Source organism: Phalacrocorax aristotelis, chromosome 25 (assembly GCF_949628215.1).
Source record: "Phalacrocorax aristotelis chromosome 25, bGulAri2.1, whole genome shotgun sequence".
In the NCBI taxonomy this organism is placed as follows: Eukaryota; Metazoa; Chordata; class Aves; order Suliformes; family Phalacrocoracidae; genus Phalacrocorax; species Phalacrocorax aristotelis.
In genome coordinates, this window is record NC_134300.1 from 3,299,114 (window position 1) to 3,324,660 (window position 25,547).

General features: G+C 44.4%; 1 protein-coding gene across 2 annotated transcripts; it reads right to left on the reverse strand.

The window, feature by feature from the left end:
• Positions 1–23,714, reverse strand: LOC142048378 (methanethiol oxidase-like). 2 transcript variants are annotated; one of them, XM_075075175.1, is made up of 13 exons: positions 23,636–23,714; positions 20,829–20,882; positions 10,142–10,195; positions 8,959–9,071; positions 7,656–7,841; positions 5,991–6,111; positions 4,733–4,915; positions 4,459–4,637; positions 3,341–3,419; positions 2,717–2,838; positions 2,452–2,544; positions 1,346–1,464; positions 1–729 (listed from the first exon to the last, which is right to left on the reverse strand). In XM_075075175.1, exons 3-13 carry the CDS (start codon positions 10,146–10,148, stop codon positions 567–569), a joined length of 1,365 nt encoding a protein of 454 aa, XP_074931276.1. In that variant the 5' UTR covers positions 10,149–10,195; positions 20,829–20,882; positions 23,636–23,714; the 3' UTR covers positions 1–566. The 2 variants fall into 2 exon arrangements, with proteins under 2 accessions (XP_074931276.1, XP_074931275.1); XM_075075174.1 differs by lacking the exons at positions 20,829–20,882; positions 23,636–23,714 and adding an exon at positions 15,952–16,230.
• Between the last annotated feature and the right edge of the window lie 1,833 nt (positions 23,715–25,547).

Sequence of the window (25,547 nt, forward strand, 5' to 3'; positions counted from 1 at the left end):
TGACTTGAAGAACAATTTTATTGTTGATTTTTTATAACATCAGAGCACAAATGTTAAAATATAACCCAGCTCCAGAAACGTGGCTTCAGATTAGATACGCATGATTTTTATGCTGTGTCTGCTGTAAAGCACTGATTACTTTATGAGCAAATTAAGCTTTGCAGGGACGGGACACTCTTGCTCTGGGGCAAGCCCATGGAATGTATCCTTCTTATGGAGTTATTTAGGAACAACTTCTCCACCAACAAGCAGTGGCAAGGCAAAGCGCACCAAACAGGGTGACCTCGGCCTTGAAGCCTACAGTCAACAGTGATTACACAAGACCTTATGAAAGGGGAAGGAGTGGAGAAAATGAGATTTATATCATGTTTCAGAGAGATTCACTTGGTTGCCTCAGAACAAGAAGAAAGCGGAGCTTCTGTGGCTCACCCTAATGGGAGTCTAAATTTAGAGAGTGGACAAAGTTCCAGCTGAACCAATGCACCTGTACAAAAGGGAAGTGGAGGGTAGGGGGGAGAGAGAAAAAGACGGGGAAAAAGAAGAAAGAAAACAGCTCCAACCAACAATTAGACCCAGATATCAGAGGAGCAGTCTCCACCAGGGTAACGGATCTCATGAGCTAGGACAGGCCCACCAGGTTCCTTCCCAAAATCCACTAGGAAGTTTTTATTCACTTTCAATCCACCTTTTTCAGTATCCACATCAATCTGCAGCATAACAGAGCCTTCCCTGAAAAAGGGACAAGAAAACAGATATCGGGAAAAGGATTCGTATTTGTTGCTCTTCCATATTTGGGCAGGACTTGTCTTCGTTTAATATAAAATGAAAAGAACTCCCCATTTATACTGGGGCTTAGCAAGTCTCAAAAGTGAGTTACATCACCTCAGTGAAACTTGCAACCTCAAATTAGCTGTTGTTACTTATAAAGGACTAGGCAAGCTGCACTATGCCCTCCTGTGGCCATCTGGAAGAACATCTTCTCCTTTCCTTGATTCCAAAAAATAGAAAGTCATGCTGATACACCCAAGGGCAGACTGGAAGTACCTCGGGTTCCAGCAGGCTAGCTCACGTTCACTGGTTTCTTCCCTTTCTCATCTACTACCAAACAGGTCATGATTTCAACAAATAATGTGTGCAGACCCCAACGTGTGTGTGCCTGTTGAGCAGGGACGGGCTGTGGCTAGTGGGTGAAACACCTAGGCTGGTAGGCTGCGTGTAAGTTACTGGATTCAGCCTCCCTGCGCGGGAACTTTGTATAGCAGCTGGCATATGCATATCACTGTTTAAGAAAGAAATCTTGAACATGGGCTTGTACAGTCATCCTTGTTTACCAAAGCTTTCTTACTTGACAAGATCTGGGTAGAACTGCTTGTCCCATCCACTGTAGAGGGAGCTGGTGACATACAATCTCTTCCCATCCAAGCTAAGCTGAATCATCTGAGGTCCACCTGGCACCTTCTTCCCCTAAAATTACAATAGAGAACAAGGTGCTCAAGGCAAGCTGCCACGGAGGTTGAACAAAAGAAATGCAACAGCAAGAAGAAACAAAACAGCACGGCGTTCTGCTGCTCGGAGATCTGTCCAGCACTCTGGAACCCTTGACACAAGAGCACCAACTCCCCTGTTTTGGAGAGAGAACGGTTTTTATTGAGAGTCTTATTCCTTATTAACAGGGAGCCTCGAAGCCAATCCAGGTGAGTTCTACTGAATTCATAGAACTAGTAAAGTAAGAAAGTAAGGCTGAGGTGTTCAGGTTGCTGGATGTGGACAGGAGCGTCAGAAATCAAGAGATGGGTCACATAACACAGCTGCAAATAAGAGCATGTCTATGCTGCCGCTAGGGCACAATCTGCACTATGAAGTAAAGGAGCATGTGGAACTTCCCGAAGCTGCCTTTGGTGGCCAACAGATCTTAGCCATGACCATATTCTGTTCCTGCACATCCCATGAGACCTTCCATAGGTAGCTGCCTTGACAGTGATCACATCAATGCACATTGATAATGACCAGAGACAATTAATGCTCTTTCACTCTTCTATCATGACGCCAGGTGCCATCGAACTCTTTACACACACCCCACCACCCCTGCGGAATGAGCTGGGTTAGCGCTTCGACCACCGGTTGTTGAAAGATGATCAGAAGCGACGACGGCAGTGTGATGAATGCACGCTGCATTAGCATTAAATTAGCTAGCTAACAGCAGGGAAGATGTAATTACACAGGCTTCAGTGCAGTTGAACAGCTTGTCCAGTTCCACCAGGGACCCAGAACACTTACCAGGATTTACCAGCTCCAGTCCAGGCTGAAATGTGATACCCGCCCAGGCTGTAGGTGATAAAAACTGGCTCAGATGTGGCTTTATACATTGTACATTGGACTGAGGTGTAGAGATATTTCAGAATGGATTACAACTAGCTGAGCACTGACAACGTGCGTGTTCGGAAAACTTACTTCGATCACAAATGGCTCTGGCTGACACTGCAACTCCTTGTCTTCCACGACAGTTACAGGCCCACCTTTTGTGATGCTGCCCCCCAGAAACACCTGCAACCAAGGAAAATGTGTGAGAATAGGTGCTGGCTTCCAAGGGAACGTGAAAACAGTATAGCGACAATTCTCAAGCAACAGTAAACTGTCATTTTCTCCTTTTAAAAAAGAAGGAAACAGGAAGACTGTACTGCACTTGTACACAACAGCTCTTCTGACGCTGCCTCACCTGTCCCACCAGCTTGGGCTTGCGGGTGTCGGAGATGTCGTACTGGCGGATGTCTCCGTGCAGCCAGTTGCTGAAGTACAAGAACCTGTCGTCCAGCGAGATGAGGATATCAGTAATAAGACCTTCAATAAAATATTCAGTAGCAAAGTCAGGAAACGGACAGGACCAGCGACAAACAAGACCACAAGCCTATTATCTTTCAAAATTCTAGTCACGGTAGCCTCAGAAAAATATGTTAAGATAGGGGTTGAACAAACACAATCATCCTTGGAAACCCAGTGCCTGTTCAGGGGCGATTCAGGCTCTACCAGCATTCCCTGGACCATCCCTGAATACTCTGAGCTCATGCTGAAAGACCAAAACTCCAAGTATTTTTCTAGAGAAACTGAGCTCAAGCATTGAGCAGCATGGGAGCAGAGGTCCCACAATCTCCTGCTTGGTGGCTCACAAGCAAGGCTAATTTGGCTACATCACAAGCGTTACACAGAGAACCCAAACAGAAATCTAGTATTTTACGAGGGCAGTGTGTGTCATTTAAGGAGAAGGCTTTGCAAAAAGCTACACTGTACCAGGGCACTGCAGAGGACAACGCCCCGTTCCTTTTCCAAACACGCTCACACTAACCGGGCATGTCAGGGAGAAGCCATCCTTGCACCTTCTTTCTGGGTACTTCGATCACCTTCTCTGCTGCCCAGTCTCCTTTCTGCAGAAGGCACGGGACAGAACACAGCGTTATTATGGCCCTCATGTTAGCCAAGAGCGCTCCGCTATGCGTGACAGAGGGAAGAGAAGCAAATAGTGCTATCTATTTAACAGGGCCTGTACAGAGGTGATATGCACACTGCAAATAAGTGTTACCAAGGGGTGAGGATGGTAACTATGCTGCCAGTGAGAATGTTAATGATTACACTGCGCAACAACATCTCAGACATATCGCTGTAACAGTAGCAGATCTAAAGACCGCTAATCTCCTACTGTTGGGTGTCCTATCCATCTCCAGCTCGCCACCTGAAACAGCAATAGCTCTACTCCCCTGACTATGACCCCGTGACTTTCCCTCCCTCCTCTACCTTCCCGTCTTCCCTTTGCTTCCAGATACCGGCTGAGCAGCGGGCAGCACGCACTGACACTGGTGACGAGTTTCACAGGTTCTGGTTAGCTGTCCAATCGATCCATGCTTGATGACCAGCTTGCAGACCAGAGAGCAAGCTGTTGAGGTAACGCTGCAGCTATTTCCTCAGCGCAAGCGTTCATCAGATTGCCTCATGTTCGAATGGTCACTAACGTTCCTATCATTGGCAAGACCTTTCCCTCTTTGAGACTTCCACAATTCATTAGCTGTGATTTAAACGATCAACAAGTTATTGTGGAGGGTAGGAGAGTTGGAAGTGGGGCAGACAGACCAGCGCTACAACCTCTTAAGCTTTGCTTCCTTTCAGGATTGGGCTGCTGAAGATTTGCATGCTGGACATCAGCCGTAAGGCTTAGAGATACTCAAAATGCCTACCATCAGCAGCTGCTCAAAGATGAAGGATTACACGGTAGCTCCAGAAAGCCGTGGCGTTGCCTTGTATGCGTGCACGTTTGCTCTCTGACACAATGTTATAGCTTGCCTAGAATTAGACTGGAATTAGGAGCCCTGGATTTTTAAAATCAGAACTCTATGATTTCCTAAGTGATTGGTGGATTTTTGAAACAACCAGGATTGAGCTGCTATGTTTGCCAGGGCTTTCATTACTCACCTCTGTCTTGTAGAACCGATGCACTGTGCTACTCAGAGCACACCCAACAAACCCTTCTGCAGCATCTGGATTGTGGAGGAATCGAATTTCCAGAGGTATGGAGCCCTTCCCTAAGTCAATTGCCTGAACATAGGTGTGAGTGCTCCAGTCCCACACGTTAATGCGGCAGCCATAATGCCCTATTGGATCAGGCCAGACAAAAATAAACACAGAAGCTATTAGTTTAACAAAGAATCACTTTTGCTTTTGAGAGTTTAGACAAGTGCTCCCTCACCTCTCTCTACATCATCTGGGTTAAACCCATTTGCCAAGACTTTTGGGGCTCCCCATTCAGTGCTCATCAGGACGTTGTGTCGCGGCTGGTACCAGAAGTCGTAACCCAGGGGGGGTACCTTTCCCCCATTCTCCCAATTTCCTTTCACTTCAAAGGTCTCTCCGTCCAGCAGAATAAAGCCACCTGATATAAAACCCGAAGAGATTCGTTTGAAGTCATTCTCAGATTCACAGTTTTAAATAAGATAAATAATATATTGATATTTAAATGTCTATTTTCTAAACACGCTGTAAACTGCAACTCTATGCTTAAGGAAAACATTGTGATTCCGTTGGTGTCGTTTTTGTGGATTAAAGCAAACGAAAGCTGGATTTTTAAAGAACTTCATCACATTGTAATGAGTTTTTTAAGCTCCAGTTGGCTCCATTTCTACTCAAAATGTCCCAATAAATCAGTTAGCCTCCTAGAGTACACTTCAATTAAGAGATGTCTTAGAGAAGATCCTGGAGGAGTCACCCGTTTTTCTTTGCTTGCTGCCAATATCCTTGAATTACGTACAAAACACCCATCTATTCAAGGACACGTTTGCCCACGATCCAGAAGAGAAAAACCCTGTGAAAAGGAGCAGGGTTCACCACTCACCACCTGAAGTACACTCCTAATAGCCAGCATTTCTCTTTAGATGTCAGGTGGTTTACATCTGCATGGGTAACAATATTTATACGCAAGAATCCCTCAAAAGTTTTAAACGGGAAATGCAGGCTAGAATAGCTTGAAAGGCTTCATTTTCATTAGACAAGAAGACAAAGAGGATTTAGGTTGGCAACAGAATCTTTCAAGCTCAGGTCACAAACACTGGGCTGATACAGGCTATGTTTAAAATCAATTCTTCCGTGCTCTACGCTGAAGGGGCCCAAGTGAAACGTTCACGGGTTTCTTGCTCATATTATAACCACCAGAGCTGGTCTTCTTTAGCAATATATATTTGGAAGACTGAGACACAGAAGCTGAACTCATCAACAGTCCCACAGGGTTCCTCCCCACCAGGTCCGAACTGCTGTGGCAGAGCAATGTCCGTACAGCTCACCCGGTCACGGAAGCGTTAATTCGATAGCTGGGTAAACAACCGCCGGAATGGTTATGTGCACAAAGGCACGGCAAGCTCTTCACCATGCTTCTAGCTTTGCAGCCTGTACTTCGGGAGCGTGACACTTCCACACCACAAATACTTTTCTAGAGTAATGAAGGGGATTAATACCTTTTCCGTTGCCAGAAGGGTCTCCCAGGCAGCTGATTAAGATGTCGCCACTGCCCAGACAGTGAGAGGTGTGAGGATTAGCCACGTTACCCTTCCAGAACAACTCCACTGGCTCAACAATCTGAAATGAGTGTACACATAGTCATAGTCACCTTCCCTGAGATTGCTACGGAATACCAGTTCCACCTCTAAGAGTCCAAGTTTCAAAGAGCAAGGAAGGAGTGGGAATGGTGCATGTCGCGAGGGGGATTGTTTCTTTTGTTTCTGAGTACGTGCCGCCTCCCGCTTCCTGCTCAGCCCAGTATTACAGTACCATCCATGACATCCACCGTTCTTCCCAAAAATATAAACAGCAAGAGTCGAATGGTTAGAATCAGTCTGATTCCTGCATCGGCAAGACACTGACATCAGCGGCAGAAACACCGCTTGTGCGCGTTCAGACACCAGCTCACCCTGGAATACCCGCAGTGCGGGGCGCCCGGGGGGAATCTTTGAGGCTTGCCAGAGACTCAGTTTGAAACAAAATTCACCGTACAAGAAGAGACCTTTGGGAGTTCTATTCCACTTTATTAATAGTTAAAGGCTGGCAAGGTTCTAAAGAACTCAAAACTGAAAGACTATGAATATGAGTATTTGCAGGCAGGTGGGGTGGGACAAAAGACCACTTAAAAGTTTCCTGGCATCCCACGTTATGACCTGTTGTCAAAATATGGTTTGATCACTGAATTTGTCTCTGCCAAACCTGGAACCTTGTACTGAAGGTTCACACATTGCGCAGGAGTCATCTGACCAAGGATAGACACTGACAGCGTATATATTTACATCTAAGCTAATCCTCTGCTTACTTTATAGTCAGTGAAAAGAAACAAACACTCTTAAAACACAATTCCTTTCCCCTAAAACAGTTTTCTAAACTAGGTTAGACAAATCTGACTCCAGCAGTGCCTGTTTTTTTTTCACTGTCTGTAAAGAGAATCTAAACAGTTAGACACGGAAAAGTGTGAGTCTATATCTGAACCTTTATCTATGCCAGCATCTGTATCCTTGCCAAATGAATTCTATTGCAGTGGAAGTTTTATTTTCTGAAAATTTTGATTGTTTCCATGAAACAGAGATTTAAAAACAATGTTCATTTCCCCATATTAAAACATTTTCTTCATTTTTGCTTTTAAAAAAATCTACATATCACACGTTTAGGAACGAAGAATTACAAATCAAGGAGGAGGTGTCCTTTACAGAAGAGATCTGATTTTGCTCAGTGAAAATCCAACCAAATGTGAACTCATCTCTGAAAAACATACAATCTACATATGCTCAGCTCAACGTGTCAGGTAGGAGTTTGCCTCGTGATCTTGCAGTCAAAACCAATAACACAGCATGCAGCTACTTCGACTGAAATTCATATTGCAGAGGCAGCAGGTTGAATTCTGGAACTTCCTAATTTGTGAGTGTTCGACACCACACGTACTTGTATTTCTTTAGATTTTTGTGTGTAGTTTATCAATAAGTTGTAGGAGTTTCAAAACTCCCACAAGTTCCTAATATTTGACAAAAGCTTCCATAACCGTTCTGACTCTCCGAACATGAAGTTGGAATCCATCAAATCACTGTCTCTTGGACAAAATATAAGAGATAAAAACCCAGCTTAAAGTCTTCTAAATATACCTTATGGATTCTAGGAGCTTGAAAGTCTGTTCCCACGTCCACCACATAAATGCGAGAAGAGATCAGACTTGGTAGAATCAGACGATTTCTTCTCTTTGTGGCATCCCCAAAGCAGCTGCTGCAGGCATTCCACCCTGAATGATGGAGCTCATCCTTAAGATTCGGCATGGGCAGGCGATGGATCACCTACAAAGTCAGAGACAGACTTAAGATTCAGCCCGGTGTAGTTTTTCCCCTAGGCAAAGAAATAGGTCTTTATGTCAAAGCATGAATTAATAAAGAGCAGAAGGAAACTGCTATTTGTTATTCAGGAAGCAGATTCAGCCTGAGATATGCAGAGCTGAAGCTGTAAAGTGGGAGAAGAAAGTTGGACATCGTGATTGCATTGCATTTGTTAAATGTTGTATGCTATTAAATCAATCCAAATCTTTAAAAGACTATCTAGTCAAGGAGACAAGCAGTAATGATATGGACAAGACCAACAGAAAAAACCGTCACTTGCCCACGTGCTCAAGTCTCTGACTTTACAAGATTTACCTGATTACAGCTGGGGCTGACTGTAGCAAACTGACACGTTCATTTGCACACTTGCTTCTGATTTTTACTCAAAGTGGAAAGATTACAGCTAAGTTTTGCCGAAGTTTTAGGTTGGCTTCCTACCTCTTCCACAATACAGACCTAAGCAGTAGCTATGTATATATTAAAAATAAAAGAGCGAATTACAAAAATCTCTGTTGTTGAACCAGATTTGCTGCTCCTTAAATACATTGAGATCAGAGTCCAAAGTACCTTCAGTAACTGGAGCCATACGAGCACTGCATGTTTACATGCAGCTTAGCGTACACTCTTCGCAGTAACAAACTGAGCAGCTTAAGAAGTCTTACCAATATTTTGGATCCGGTATACTGGGGGCTGCCTACCCACAGCTTTCCATTTATGAAGAAAACGGGTTAGATTTATGATACCTGATGTGCAGACTTTCCCAGGGTATCAGACATCCTACCCATAAACTGTCTACACTACTGACACACCCCGAGGAAATACCACCTTCTAGACCTTAGCACTCACGCACAGCATAAATCGGAAAGAGCCTTACAAAAAGAACTATTAAAATACTAAGCACAGAAATGTGCCAAAAGCGTCTTGAGAGTAACAAGATAAATGTTAGCTTCGAGTAACCTAGTAAGAAAAACAGCAGAGGGTTTGATTGGTTCTCAGCACAAATGTCTCCCTGAAAACGATTTTGCAAACCCAAACATTCACCGCCCTAGAAAACGACCGGAGCCATTCTACAGGCAGGTACCTGACAGTAGCGAGGAGATTTGGGGTTGACATCCACAGTGGCCAGGTAGTCAGGCTTCTCTATCCCAGTGTTTCTGTAGATACAAGGCAGGTACACAACCTCCTCCCGGGGACCTTTTGAGGCAGAAGTCTTGTTTAATGCATCAAAACAAACCATTTTTACAAAAAAGCTGTGGTTAACTTTAGGAGAATCTTCTCGGGCTTTAATCTCTCTGTCTGTAAATTGTGATTATCCCCAGGAAGCTGAACCCCAGGATTTCCATTTTATGGAGAAACACAAGAGTACACAGGTTGAGCAGCGAGAAATCGCCAGGAGAAAGTGCTTGTTCTGCTGTGGGGCCTTTCTACTCCCTTGGCCTCCTGATGTTAGGAGCCCCAGGACCCAACTATTTTCCTGAAAAAGGGCAGTAGTGGAGACCACCCTCCCACCTGCAAGGCCGTGTCGAGCCTCTCCGTCCCCCAGTCACGCCCGCGACGGCTCCCTGCTGCCAGGGCCCACATTTCAGTCTACCTGTGCCAAAAGCCTACTTATCACAATCTTTAAAATTGAGGCTTTAAAAATATATTGAAGAATTCCAGGTGAAGTTCTGACACTACTAAAAGCTACAGCAAAAGGTCTCAAGGGCTTTAGTGAGGTTCAGGCTCTGCTGGGAAGGACAGAACATAACTTTTGTACAGCTACAAGTGCGTGAGAAGCTTGTCATTAAACTCTGTCACACAGTGCTTTCTCCTGTTTTCCCCATCTTCTGTCCCAGACAGTCCCAGTCACTTGTTTTTATGAGAGAGTCTGGCTATAAAGATCTCCATCCAAAACGACCAATGAAACCGTTTAGCTCTTTTTTGGGATAAACACTTGTCCCCAGCATTCTTAATGCAAAGCTCTACTTTGCAGCATAGAAAACCAGGAGAGTTTGTTGAGCGTTAGCATCCTACAGCCATCCATACATCTAAACCCAGACCCACTTTGCTTTGGTGCTAAGATTTAGATAACTCATGTAACAGAGCTTGCATGCTTTGCCCAGAGCTGGGTGCAAAACGAAATAAAATCTCTGCTGATATCTAAAGTCTCCTTGGCCTTGCTAATTAATGGGCCACTCTGGAAGGCATCTGCCTAGTCTTCACCTAATCTGGAAGCAATTCCTTTACTGAGGGCGTGGATTTAGAAAAGTCGTTACAGTACTTGCCTTTCATGGCATCCAGAGGACTTGCATACCCTGGACCGCATGCTCCGCATTTTGCTGTTGGAGAAAAAGAATAGGTTATTTTAACCTCCAAATTCTTCTAAAGCATATCTCTAAGAGGACACTGGCTTTGCATTCAGAGACTGACAATTCTTAGATCCGATTTTCACGTCACCAAACACCTGTAAGTCTCGCTGATTCCAGTCAGTGCTGAGGTTACTTGAGTTTCCGAAAATACACACAGAATGACACTCCATGGTCAAAAATAATGGGAAATTTGGGTCTTCATTTCAACGAGTTCAGTCTCACAATTTTAAAGCACATTCATATATGACAAGGGTCTGGGATTTAAGAAAATTGTGTTAAATGTTTTACAGAGAGCTGCTGAATCACTGCCAGATGAGTAAGTAGACAGATTGGCCAACTTGAACAACCCATTTTATTGTTACTGGAAAGCCTCCAGTCTTTCTCTGCATATAAACGCTGAAGAAGCGGTTATTTTCAAGGATTTACAGCCAGGATAAGAGGTGATACTGCAGGTGACCAGAAAGGACAAAAGGAAGGGGAATTTTGACCCATTCCACCTTCTCTCTGTTAAAAACTCAGCTCCCCACCTCTGCTCTCACGCCGCTGTTAGAGCTGCCAGAATCCCTCCTTGAACCGGCATTCCTCATTCTCCACTTCCAGCACGGCAACTACATGGCGAATCAGACAACTTAGAGGGGAGCCTGTAGGTTTAGGAAGCCAGAAAGGGAATCGAAATGTCCTCCGGGGAAGAGACCCCACAAAAGCAGAAGGACCGCGTCTGGTTCGAGGCTGGGCTCTGCGTTAGGAGGAACGTGTCATTGCATAACGGCAGAAGAGTGAGAAGCAATGCTCATCTGCACCGAGAGTCAAAACCAACCGATGCGGCTGGGTGTCCCTAAGCACAAACCCCCAGAATTTCAATGGAGAATGGGATCTGCAGTGGTGGTTATCTACAGCTTCTCGATCTGGAAAGCCAGGGGCTCGCTTCCAGAAGGACAGGGCTCCTGTACTGGGACTTCCCAGAATTAAGAGCTTGATCCTCAGCAAGCGTCAGGCACTGCTCGTGACTAACATGTGACACCTCACAAGCATTTCAGCTTTGTTCTAGAAAGTTTCTCAGCTGCCTTTGTATCAGTTTGGATCTCAACCAACGTCTAAGTAAAAGTCATATTAAAACAGCCTCGTACACAGAGGTTTCTACTCCAACACAGTTAACAGAACACATACTCTCAGGATTGCACCAGTGAATTATTGGCTAGAATTAAGAAAATATTACCCTGAAATATTGCTTTAAGGGGCAGTTACAACACGTTGCAAGTTTCTAGGCTTAACTGACGCACATAAATCTCTACTTTTCTGGAGCTTCTGCTCCATTCCTAAATGGAACTAGTGCATAATCAGCTGTTTAAACACAAAAATATAGAAGCGCTGGGCAGCAGGATGCCAACACAGTTTTTCAATATGACACGAAGCGAAATACGAGTTGACAGAAGCGAAAACACGGTATAGTTGCCTCCCTCCGTACCTCAATGTCTGTAATAAGAATACACAAACCACCTGATTACTTGCCACTCTCTGATATTTAAAAAGAGAAGTTTACAGCAATGGGTTTTTTCAGAGTGCCACAGACCTAAGATTTCAAATCCAGAGGCAGTGACAGCTCCAGTGTCCATTTAATTATGGAGCCTTTCTTGGAAGGCAAAATGCGTCAAGCAATCCACTCACTGCGTGTGGAGGCTCGTAGCTTTAACAACTGGATCTTCTCAAAAAGAGTAATTCAGTACTTTAGGTTTAATTTCACAATCTTTGTGAAATATTTTTATCTGGAAACACAAAATATAAAGTTTGCTTTGTTCCATTTATGTCTAAGCCATAATTTAAACTTTATTGCAATTTTCTCAATCACCTAAATTAGCAGGGACTCGGTATGCGTTAGACCACAGCTTAATTAGCATTGCAAATAGAGTTTTCTGCAGATTACTTTGAGAAGGATTATTCGTGCCAAATTGTTTTCCAAAGAAAACATACAGCAAGATGATGAATGTTTTCCCCTCCTTCTTCTCACACACATTTTCTTCTCCTTTCCCTCTGATCTTGTTCAAACACTCTTTTGTTCTGAACCATTGTACCTAACGGCCTGAAGATACCCACGGCTGACGCAAGCCTTTCCATGTTTCACGATGCCAAGCTCATTTGTGAACACAAAATACGGTTTTTGTCACGAAACTGTGATTTGTACCATCTTGTAGCAACATGTGAACAACAATATTTACACTGCTACGTTAATAATCCATGGCTAAACATGTTAATACTCCTTGTAATGTTCCAGATCCCCCATTAATCTGGCAGCTGACCAAGCGTTTTGAATAAGAGGAAGTTGGACGCTGTATCGCGCACATGTGGTCAGCAAACTCCAGCGAGGACAAAAGCTCTGAGATCTGCCTCCTGCAGCGTGTGTTACACCTGTACAGGCAAATTCTCTTACGGTTAGCTTCCGACCCACTAAGTCAACCTTCCTTGTCTTTCTAAATCAAAGAACATTCCTCTCCCGCCAATGGCTCACACATGAATTTGTCAGGAAGAACGTACATGTTTAGCTTCAACTGCTTCATCGTACAAGTCTCCCTTTTCTCACAAATGAAGCTACGATAAGCCCAATTCCGCCTTACTCCCGTGCAGTTATTTGTATATATACGCCAAGAGCTGATAAAAACATCACTGTTCCTTTTGTTACCGTTGTCTACAGCGATTCTCTCCTGTGGAGAGCAAAGGGAATTGAGGAATCCCGTCTAGGTTCCTTCCACTCTGTATTTTTTCATGTCTTTCCATCTGTTCCGTTCCTCTTTTCGGAGAACAGGAGGGGCACTAAACCAAAGGCAACTGTCCACTCCCTTGTGAGCCACCGACGACGATCCACAGGCCGCTCTGGAAAACCCCACACAAACCAACAAGGTTTGGGGATATTTTGCTACACTTACAGCAGCTGAAAATATGTAAGCGATCATTTCCCCCACAAAGCGTTAACGAGGGGCCCCTGCAGCTTCCCATCTACTCAGAATGTTTTAGACAAAAAGGAGGCAGTTCTCAATGTCATAAATGTTAAAAAAGCTTCTCATGGTGGTGGCAATGGCACCGCACTCCTTTGGGTGGCAGTGACAAATCAGACGTTTCACTTCCCTCGGTTTTGGGGGCACCAAGTTGGACCATGGCACCAGGCAGAATCGCGTTCTGGCAAGGTCAAAGGGTGACGGCCGGATCTGTCAGTCTGGCGGTCACAGCACAGAGGAACGGTCCAGACGCCTCTGGCTTCGTCTGTCCCCGTTCCTGTGCTGCTCGGTGCTGCTCTGCGCCTCCGAGCGCAGCGCTCCCTTTGTCAGGCAGGTGATAAAGATGCCTCTCTGCCTCTTCAAGGGCTGTGAAGTCTTCAGAAATGCTGAGCTCCTCAGGGCAAGGAAGTATTGGGAAACACAGGTCATCCCAAAGGACAACAAATACCATAAAACATTATAAAAGCAAGGTCTAGGAGATTGTTTTATGAACAAACTTCTGAAAGTAGCTTTTTTTAAAAAAAAAAGGCCAGTCCGTTCATCCTTACCTCATCAGTGCGTGTTTGAAGTTTAGATGTGATATGCAAAGCCTCTGCGGAAGCTGCGGCACGAACAAACCACACCTGGAGTCACCAGTAGTTTGGATAATGTGGTTTATAGATTTACAACAATGGGTGATAGCGTTGTAAAAAAAAATCTCACCTGATAACGCACAGTTTCATAGTAAATTCAGTAACTATTAGGACAAGAAAGAGGTGTTCTTTGATAGTTTGGGTTTAACAGTGTGAAATAAAGGAAAGGAGCAGGAAAGACTTTGCCTTTTCATATGCTCTATTTTATGGCAGCAGAGTTCTTTGGCTCACTTAAGACAACCTGTGAAGGTGCCCAAGGCTCTTTAGACAGGGAATTTAGGAGAAACGTGGCAATAAATTAGGCACCTCTGCTGAGAGCTGTTGAGTTAGGTGGAATAAATCTGGGCCAAACTGGGATTTTTGCTGGGCCCAAGTAGATAGGAAGTCCTCTGAAGCTAAGGTGTATGCATGGGTAAAACACTGACCTATTAAAAAAATGAAGGGATTGTGCTAAACTGCTGAAATAAACACAGAAATGGGAAAAAAAGACATTAGTATTTCAGCTGTACCATATACATGTGCTGGGTTTGGCTGTGATAGAGTTAATCATCTCCACAGTAGCTAGCATGGGGCTACGGTTTGGATTTGTGCTGGAAACAGTGCTGATAAACCCGGGGTGTTTCCGTTACTGCCGAGCAGGGCTTGCACAGAGCCAAGGCCTTTTCTGCCCCTCACCCCACCTCACGAGCAAGGGGCTGGGGGGGACACGGCCGGGACGGTGACCCCACTGCCCCCAGGGTTGTCCCACACCGCACGGCGTCATGCTCAGCACAGAGAGCTGGGGGAGGAGGAAGGGGGGGTGTTGGGAGTGACGGCGTTTGCCTTCCCCAGGCACCGTTAGGCGTGATGGAGCCCTGCTGTCCTGGGGACGGCTGAGCACCCCCTGCCCGAGGGAAGGAGTGAATTAATTCCTTGTTTTGCTTTGCTTGCGTGTGCAGCTTTTGCTTTACCCGTTAAACCGCCTTTATCTCAACCCACAAGCTTTCTCACTTTTCCGGTTCTCTCCTCCATCCCACCGGGGGGAGCGAGCGGCTGCGTGGGGCTGAGCTGCTGGCTGGGGTTAAACCATAATTCGTGACAAGACACAGGCCTTACGGAACAGCAGAGACGGAAGCAGCACATTCTTTCTGGGATACAAGTCTTTCTCCAAGTAACAAATTATGCAAGCAGACCTTAATGATCTCTTAAATTTTTGAAGAGCAGTCCAAGACTTGCTCTTCTACACTGCCAAGAGCGTACTTTTCCAAACCTCGTGACCAATCAATCACCATCACGCTACGTTAAGGTGCAGTACTTAACTTACTCTTCGCACGCTGCCTAGCGGCTACTCACAGACTGCCACGACCATTGAGACAAACTGTCAGCGCCACAGGTTACGAACTGAAGCTTGCAGCTTGTTAGAATGCAGAGCAAAACGAATGCAATTGCACTACTAGTACTTACAAAAGCACAAAAAGATAAACAGTTAAAGGCAGATAAACCAGACTAGACACTTTTGCTGAGTCAGAACCATTGTTTTTGTTGCTGTAATAAGGGCTTTTTTTACTAAGGTCTACAATCTTACCCAGTTCTGTGAAATCACCATGCAACAGTGGCCCCCTCACAAATTACACAATAATAAACTCACATGTAAAAATAATTCCATCTATTTTAGTCCCCTGCTCCCACTTTCTGTCCATGCATTCAAAAATTAAAGTCCATAAAAATTATGTGGTCTATCATGCAAATATAAGTAAAAAGTTAAATTCTGGTCCTCAGTTTCCCGACAATCTTCCTAAGAGCCATTCACGTTCACCATCAACCAGAGCAGCAAGCCCAAATGCTTATTTCAGTTTCTAAATGCGGAGGTACTAAAAGAGACTTTTAACAGTAGCACAAAAGGCATTTACTGATAGCATTAACGCTACTTATTTAAAACCATGGGGAGGTTTCAACAGCTTAAAGAAGTAAACCTTTTAACAGAGAAAACGCTGAACTTCAGCCCCGCGTCTCTCCTTACCGGTCCACCGCACTAACGAACCCACTGGCCACAGCTCACGAGTTTCACAGTGCAGACCCTAGCCGAAAGCAGCGGATCCCGGCTGGATCCACGGGCCGGATCTCTTACCCATGTTGGTTCGGACGTTCAGCGCTGCTCGGTGCGTGCAGGAGGAAGTACGGCTGCCTGGACTGGAGTTTTGTGAAGCAAAAGCTGCCTGGAGAGGGTCATATATACAAGAGTGAAGGGGCGGGCAGGAGCAGGGAGACAAACTGCCAAGGGGAGGATCCAGCGCGGCTGGGAGCGCGGGAGGACGGGGACAGAAATTCAGCTTCTGCTTCCTGGGAAAGGGTGGCGGAAGCTTTCAAAGCTCTGCTCGAGCCCACGTCCTCTGCTGCACCTGGCTCTGACGCAGCTGCGCTTGCCACCTGCGCCCCTTTATATTCCAGCTATGTTTACCTGGGTATTTTGTACCCGAGTAACCACCCTCACGCAGAGAGCCTGTGTGCTTTCTAGGAGCAAAGGTGGAAACAGCTGTGCTTTAAAACTCCTGATTTGGGGCAATGTTTCAAGTTCTCCAAGAGGCGACGCATGCCAGAGCGGATCACAGCTCTCAGTTGTGTCTGCTTCGGCAGGCAGCGATGGTTTTAAGGTCTCATGGCCCTTTGGTCCCTTAAACAAGGCAGCTACAAAAAGACAACTTGCCTGCCGAAAACTTCACAGAATTACTTCTTAAAGAAGATTCTTTCGAGATTGGCAGCTGCCTCAGAGTATTAAAAAATATGGATTTCACTTTTATTCCACCTGGGGTTCTACTAAACTGCCCCTACTAAGAATCAATTATTTCCCACTGATTTTTTAAAGGACAGTACTTTTTCCCAGGCAACATTACCTCTGTCATTTCCAAAACCTTCTCAAGTGAAGGACACTGAATTTTACAACCCTGTCCCAGTTCTCCTCTGCCTCTCACATAAGCCACCAGGAACAGCAGAAAAACTAAGCAGTGCTGGGAGCGCTGGATCTGTTTAAGCAATTCCCTCCATTAAGCCAAGAGCGTGTCAGGGAGAGCTGATAAACAACCTATAACTAACCATTTATTTAGATTTATTTAGTGAACTGAGCCTTTTTTGCCCGATCACGAACTAGACGAATGCAGTCTGTGAGCCCGTTTACAGCCGCAGGCTGCTACCTAAATGTTTTGTGCAAACATATGGCTCAAAAATGTTTTTCTCTAAATTTTGTTTTCAATACTCCATGGCTGGAGTCAGGTAGTTGAACTGTGTGATGGGCCATCCAAGTCATGTCCCTCTCATCTCATTTGATGGGCTTAGTTCTGCTAACTGGTTCAAAAAGAAGATAATTTTGGGGGGAAAAAAAGGGCATTTTTATTATTTTTGCCCATAAATCCTTAGTGTCTGTTGGACTGTTCATCTTTCATGAAGAGTTCCTTTCATAGCTATCACTCTTTCTGGTCTTTTCCTCCTCAAATACAGCCTTGTCTGTCCAGCGGTTCCTCCCCTTCTTAATTTCTCATTCTAAACCACTGCTTTACTACACATAAGCTTGATGCAGCGCTTTTTTAAGTGGCTATTAAAAAATGTGAGTAATTTATTTCATAAACCCGAGAGACTATGTTCTGAGGAGGCACCACGAAACGCTGGCGGAGATCCCCCGCCGGGAATTAGACCTGCCTTTTCAGACCAGCACGCTCCTGAAGCACCCCACCGACGCTCGAGGGGCTCCAAGGACGAGCAGTAGCTCACAGACATCACTTCAATTACACGATCTCTGACCTGAATTTTAGGCAGAGTGGGTGGGAATCCAGTCGTTCTCAGCAATGACCTACTTCTGCTTCCATCAAAATCGCCAGGAGTTCTAGCTCTCGAGGTCAGCAGGAGGACAGGCAGGCCAGCTCCACGCATCCACTTCAGTCCCGTGCAGGCAGCGATACCGCCGGAGAGCAGGGGGCACACACAATACAAACAGCACAAAACTGTGCAAACCAATCAGGCCACAGTTTACTTCTCTTTGAGTTATCTGACCCAACACGGAACGCATTATTGCTCAGGGTGAAAATCGCATTATATGAAATCATTAGCACTCTTGGCACCCACCTCACGCCGCGGCGGAGGCAGCGGGATCCGCCGCACAGCTCGGGATGTGTCTATCGCCAACACGAAACCAGAGAAAGGCCAAGATGAGCTTGTACACACCCGGAGGCTTTGGAACAGTCTCAGAGGCAGCCTGAAGCAGGGAAGTTGCAGAAGAGACGCCAGAGATTAAAAGAAGCGTGTGCCAAAGGGGGCGGTTGGGAACAGCCTGGTGGAAATGTTACAAACAGCTCGTGAGATAAAACCCATTGAGTGAAATAGGACTGTGATAAACAAACCCACGCTAGAGGCCACAGGCACTTTCATCTAGTCCTTCCCAGGCTAACCTACACCGCACCACCTTTCTCCGGTTTCTACACAGCCCTGACTACTGTGACATCCCGTGTTGCCGCTCAGACTCCTGCAGCGCTTCTGGCAAGTGCAGGCCTGACTTCTGCATCATTAATCTCACTGAAGTGCCATCGCTGAGATTCGGAAACACACTTTATCAAAGTAGAATACTTTTATCAACACATCGCCATGCCTTGTCTGGAGAGACAGTTAATAACGTATCGGTATATTTATAGCAGCGCCAAAAGAACGCGTAGGTAGGGCCAAACACACTTGTTTCGAGACCGTACCTTCTAATGGCATCTGAACTCCAAATTATGCTGGAGGTAAATTCTGATTTGACTCAAAACAACCTGACTAGACGGTTTATGTAGTCTGTTGCTTCACACAGCAGAGATTCCCCGAAAGCCTCGCTCCCCTCTCCTGCCTGCCGCTCACCAAGTGCTGCATGGGACAGAGAACACGGTTTTCTTCTCAAGGCCAGCCTGGAAACACGGGACGACACAGCACCCGACCCAGCCCGACTCTTCACTACATCCTCATTACGTTTCATGAGCAGGATGGAGTGAGCCCAGGTATTAAAGCCAGGATTTCAAATGCTCTCACTTTTATTCCTCTTTGTGAGATTGTGTCGTTCATGCTGGGCTCACATAGCACGGTGCACGTCCTCATGTTTTGATGTACTGTTTTCCAGATGTTTGGCTCAGGTTCTTCCAAGGTGGATATAACGTGAACAATTTTTATTTTTCAGTCTTTACATTCTACACAGGACCTACCAAGAGTTATGCCCACTCTTTCAATCACAAGGAGAATGGAAAAACAAGCTGAGCGCTCTCTAGCTCAGCTGATGCCCTGTATATTACATACGCATAGTATGTGGAATATTGGGTCCCTCATCTTTTATTCAAAGTCCTTGTATAAAAGCACCGTAAAAAGAACGAGTTATAATTATTAACCATCATAAACTGGATGAGGCGTATATCAACAAGTTCATATAAACTGACGTGAAATAGCTACAGCCTGAGTTAGAAATGCTTTCTTTTCTTCACTGCCCTGGAAAAGTTTCAAACTGGCCGTCTGTCAACCTTTCTGTCTGCGTTACAACCGATGACTTTTTGAACTCAGTAACATGTTTACAGAATTAAGCAACCAAAAGTTATGTGTTTTGTTTGCATAATTTGTCCTGCAATCACGCAAAGTGTAAAACCTCTTCAGCAGTAGGCTCAGGACCTTTACATTTACATTGCACTCGTATTTTCATTCTAGCGATATAATTAATACAAACAACCTCTCTCCTCCCTCTCCAAACATCTCAATCCTCTCTCCAAAACAAGAATATGAGAACAAAAATCTAAATGTCATTGTCAAAGAGTACAGCAACGAAGAATTCCCTGTTGTGCCTTTGGCTCGGTAGACAGTTTAATACCAAGGTTTTATCCTTTTAATGTTCATGAAAACATTGTGTTGATATGAATGAATCTTTACACAACAGGCAAAATCTTGCAAACCTCGGGCAAAAACGTCATAGAGAATGTTGCTTGAGTAAAGACTATTGCATTTAGATGAGCGACGTTATTTCTTTCTTCTCTTGATTGTGCAGAAAGTATTAAAGCAAAGGAAAAATAAAAAAGAAATCCAAACAGATGCAGCACAGAAATGAAGCCCCAAAACAAAAAAACCCAGCAAACCAGAGCAATCCACTGGCAACAGATTCAGTCACCTCTGAGGAGGACGGGAAAGAAAATAGCCCACACGTGACAAGCAAGAGTCAGATCATCCAACGGACAGCTGGAAGACCCTTCAGACACCACAAAGGTGAGGGCAGGACAAACCCTCGTGAAGAACTATGATCAGGAAAAAATATTAAGTGGCCATTGTGTTTGCAAAGTCAAGCATTCGTTAATGAAAGCCACAGTTAAGGGTGCCCATATAAATTAAATTCAATCCCTGTTTACGCTGATACAAATTAAATCCAGTTGCCTTCTAAATGTGCATTGTAAATCCCATATTGTGAAATAACTCGCCATTATTTTTTCATAACATACACACCTAATTCAATTCATGAGTAGTTAATACAGCGAAAGCATTAATATTTAGTGCCTAACGCCGAGGTTATCAAAACCCCCAAAGGCATTCCAACCAAGCACAAAATGCAATTGTTTTAATCGCTGCATATGAACCTTGCCATACAGGTGTTCTACCAACGCTACTGAACCCCCCCCCACGTTAGGTGGCATCATTTAGTTTGGCAATTGCTGACTTGAGAGACAGAACTGTAACTCCATTGACCAAAACCAACTGCTAAATTTCAATACCCACTTTACAAAAAGCACACACGTTTAGCTTATTTATGACAACATATGCAGCTCACTTGTCCCTTCTGCAAACTTGGCTGCAGGTGTTTTATGCTGAGCCCCCACAAATGAAAACTACCCAACTACTGGCCCAATTTGTAGTTTAAGTGATTCATCCGCACCACCTCTGGGTCAATGGAGACACTAGAGTTTGGGTTTGAGAATTAGTAGAGGATAAATTCAGTTGCAGAAGACAAAAATCGTAGCCTACCTTCAAAAGAAGAAACCGGGAAATGAAATACACACCGTTCATATTCTTCACTGCCTGGAAAATTGTTCAACAATTTGTTAGAACCTTAAAATAACTTGGAGAGAACCAGCCTGTAATTATCAGGAACAAACCACAGCACACCGATTTCCCTCTGTGATCAGACTTTGGCCAAAAGGGAGATGTAGAAGGGAACGTGCATCTGGTTAGACTGAGAAGGCTGATGTGCCTCACAACTTTCTCCTAACTAAACATACAGCTTATATAAACCAACTGTAAGTTTGGTGCAAAAATACCTACAAAACTATAAAAAACAAAAAAATAGCCATGTGGTCATCCCCTGGCAAATCAGAAGGATGTTTCCTCTGTAGCTCTGTAGAAGGCCACTATGGATCCGTGTTAACCAGTAACTTCAGTACCGCACCACGTGTGAAACAGAGTCGAGGCACATTAAACCTACAACCAGCAGCGAAGTAGGAGCATCGGTTGTTAGGAATGACGGGACTATGAAAGGGAAGGGGTTACGAAAAGATGGAGAAATGTGGAGGTGGAGCGATTCTTTTCCTGAAATACCACCACCGCTACCAGAATTAGCCTGGAAGCTAGGAACGTCGACTGCATTTTAAACAAAGTTTTCAGAACTCCGTTCTCAGTTTCTCTCTCTGCATACTTGCTCCCGAATCAGAGGCAGGCCGAAACGCGCAAGCATGGATTTGTCTTAAACCAGCACAGAAGCAGGTCTCGCTGCATTAAGCGATGTCAAGTTGGCGAAGCGATCGTCTGCAGCACAGATGCTGACAGCCGCCTTCGCACTTCATCGGTCCTTGCAAACCACACGATCGTTCTTTAATTGTTAGATAAAACACTACATCCACACGGCAACTCCGCTGGCAGCCAGAGTTACATGTCTACACGGGAAACAATAAACGATGCTTTTGGCAACTTTCAAATTTTATCATAAACCTTACGATAGGGATTTCTGTTAAATCCTGCAGTCGTGCTATCTGAAGGAATCACAGTTTTTCCTTTTAAGAGGCAAGATGCTAAGGCTCGTGTTTAGGGAGAGCGCATGGCTTGAAGCTGAGGCAAGTACCAAATCCCATCCCTTTGTAATTTTTAATAATTTCATAATGTTTAAAGAAATTGCATAATCTTGGAGAGCCCCATCTTTTACTTCAAGGTTGATAATAATGAAATTACAACAACCAGATGTTTAGAGAAACTGCAAAGGGAAATGTCAGCTGGGACTTGACGAGACAAACAAAACCAACGATTAAAGAGACAGACATTTTTATAGCCACAACAGCTTCCTGCGGAGAAATATCTTGATCCTGGGCCAAATCCCAGAGTCCTGTAGACTAGAGGCCTCTAACTCTATTTTTATTAAGACTTCCCTTGAGCAGGTTTGTTCTGCGGGGGTAGGTCATTTGCCTAAGTAATTAGCTCATATTCTGCGGATAATAATGTCATTCTTTCAGGAATACTATTATTAGCTGTTAGGAAAACATTGCCACGTCTTAGCGGCTTTTTAAGGAAAGGAATCCCGCTCCTTATTTGTACCTTTGGTGCTCATTCGGCGCTCTCAAGAATAAAGGAGAGACCTGTATTAGCTGAAATGCTGCACCAGAACCCACTTTAGTACCACCCCCTCAAACGTTTGGTGCCCTCCAAAAGGAAATGTTTGGGTTTGACCTGCCTCGGTATTTACCCCCGTTACACAAATACGCATTCAAAGAAGAGCTTGTGATTGTGATACACTTTCTTGGCCAAGCAGGTCCAAAACCTCCCCATGAACTCCAGGGATATCCTTGCTCAGCGGGCGGCTCCTTTTCAGAGGGAGTGTCTTTAGAAATGTAACTCCAAGTGCATATGTCCAACAGTTAATCAAGTCCCCCAGGACCTCATCTTGTAATAGCTCATTTAAGTAAAAAACGAAAGAAGAAAAAAAAACTGGAAGAAAAGAGACTTAAAAGATTCCTCAGTGACCAAACAAACAAACAAAAAGCACTCCTTACATCTCTGCAACATATTGAAACGGCTCAGCAGATTTTTCCCCTAAAAATAGACGTGTACGGGGGTTTTAACGATTTTTAGCAATCTTCTCAAAGACCCAAGTGGTGACTGAGGCTTACGTGTTTGGTAGCTGTGTGGTTTAAAACAACTTAAGTTACTCCTGGTCACCCGTTCCCGTCCTTACACGATCCACAGAAACAGCAGGGGCAGGGGAGGAGATTTCCGACACGTTCAGTTACCACAGAGAAATTCTGGAGAGAAGGAACTAATGAAAATTTGTGCTGTCTGTTACACCTTGTAAATGTAAATGAGTTACAACGTATTTGAGAATTAAATTGAGCATGGAACCAATTAATAAGCATCCTCGGGCATCGCAGTGACCCATTTGTGCAAAGCATTAAGGAAAAACATTTCATGGAGGATTCCCCAAATCCAGTATTTTGAGGTAAAACAACGCATTTGACTTCTGCTTCAGAAGGAGGCCAGGAAAAGCATTTTAGGAAGAGCTAGAGACTTTTAGTTCAAGGTCTGTTTGAAAAACTGAGAAGCGAAGTTCAAAACTTTCTATGTCAGTTAAAATACAGAACACATGGATGTTTTAAACTTTCAGATCTAGAGAATGCCAGTTAACTCTACCACAAACAATATAACCTGAACTGAAGCATTAATTCAGTGGGGTAAATGAAATGGAGAGACAGCTCTGTAATCAAAGGCAAACAGGGAAACATCCTGTACTTAAAGTGATAAATGAATATAATAAAGAAACTGAAAAAAAAAGCAGGGAAAAGGTCACTTACCTGTAGCGAGCTTGGGTACTCCGGGCAGCCGGCACGCCTTGCTGCGTAAGCGTCTCTCCGCCTTGTGTACTGGACTCGGCCAACCTGCCACAGAAGTTACATACACACTTTTGTTTTCAAACGGCTAGCGGCATTCTCAAAGCTTATTTCATTCCAACGTATCCTAGTGGAAATTTCTGCTCCCTCAAAACCTTTGTTTGCTTTCCCGGCCAGCCCCACACTATTTTTTGAGTATACTTAAGAACTGGAGAAAGGCTGCTACACCTCGTCCTGCTTTCAGAGCTGAAGTTCATCCTTCCAAGGATTTTTCAGTTATTTGAGACCCGCGTGTTGAAACTTCTTCGCTTTTTGCTGCAGGTGGTTCCAATCTTAGGCAAAAAGCATTACATGGCGAGTGTCCAAAGCACTGGCTACCGGCGGAAGCAAAATCCAATATTCCAACTCACTCTCTTCGGAACACGTAATTTATCAACCGAGTTTTCCTATGTCAAATTTTTTACTAAAACCTACATTAGATTAGGAAAATGTTTTAGGGTTCATTCAGGTGAGAAGCACGGCAGGACCTGCTTGACTGCCACGCTTCGTGCGCGCTGATCCCACCGTGGCGTGTTTTTCTTGGGCGACGGAGCCCTGAGGAAAGCAGCGTTTCGATGCCTTCGCAGGTATCTGCGTTCTGTCCGCTCCAAGACCTGTTAGCCTCCTGCTTCTTTCAGCCGCAGATAGTCAGCGTGAACGCCCGTAGATCAGCAGATCTCCTGGGTTGCCCCGCATGCACGAACAGTTGGTATTTACGAGATGAAACACAAAAGTCCACCTGTGTGCTGTGTTTTAAAACATACATAATTCACAATTATTTTTTACTCCTAAAGCAATAGCAATTTTCTTTTCGGGTCAAGAGCAGCAGACTCCTCTCTTGCTACCCTCGTGAACTTAGGCTTTGCAATAGCAACCAAAAATTTCTCATTCTGCTGTGCTCCCCAAATTCAGGGCTTTCCTCTGTTCCGGCTGGACATGGCAAAAATGAAAAATAACACACCAGTGGTGATGTGATTTAAAACAGCTGCATTCTCCCTGTCATTACTTTCACTCGGATTTGGTATCTGCAGAACACACGCTGGACAAAGGCAAAACCACCCTGGTGAATTTTTATGGTTCCTTTTTTGTTTTCCACTTTTATTTTTACATTAGGTGTAAGAAACATTGCATTTATAAGGAAGGAAGAAATCGCATCTGGGATTAGCAGATGCTCTTTTTTCAGGGGTAAACAAAATCATTTGTCATCAGGCAGTAATATAAAACTTCGTCGGTAAACCCTCGCTGCTATCGACATCTGAATTCCATTTACAAACTTAATTTTTCCCATCGCTAGCAGTGCCAGTGCGGCTGGCTGTTTTCCCCTTCATTTAAGGAAAAAGCACTTTTTATTCATAGCTTCTGCTTCCAGATATTTTTTTTTTAAAGCAAGGGAAAATAGCTGTTATTATATTAAATAATTAAATAATGCTTAATCTAAGGGAGAGGCTGCGAAGCGCAGTCAGGAATACAAATGCAGAACTAGGGATAATGATGTTTGTTATTATTATCAGTGGCACAACCACAGAAGAGAACACGGCCCTTTGTATCGCGTATGGATACGATTTATAGGTGACAGATAGACAGTTAAATGGAAACACTTCCCTGCAGCATGAGGTGAAGTAGCCTGGTGCATTGTGTAAGCCAGGAAGAATGACCGGTAGCTCACGAAGACCATCAGAAGAAAATTAATGTGCTTGTTTAATGAACCACAGGATAATAAATCCCGTTCTAGCAGCGCAGGGGTATCACAGCAAGGGGGTCCCTCTGGGAAGCACACTACCCCCCATATTTGTAAGGGTGTTTCAAGATAAATAAATAAAATAACCATTCAAACTAT

Excerpts from the sequence above, each read along its gene's own strand:
- LOC142048378 (XM_075075174.1), bottom strand. Across the intron at positions 4,916-5,990 it reads CCCTTCTGGCAACGGAAAAG|GTGGCTTTATTCTGCTGGAC; the intron begins GTATTAATCCCC and ends GTTTTATATCAG. Across the intron at positions 2,839-3,340 it reads GCTTCTCCCTGACATGCCCG|GTCTTATTACTGATATCCTC; the intron begins GTTAGTGTGAGC and ends ATTTTATTGAAG.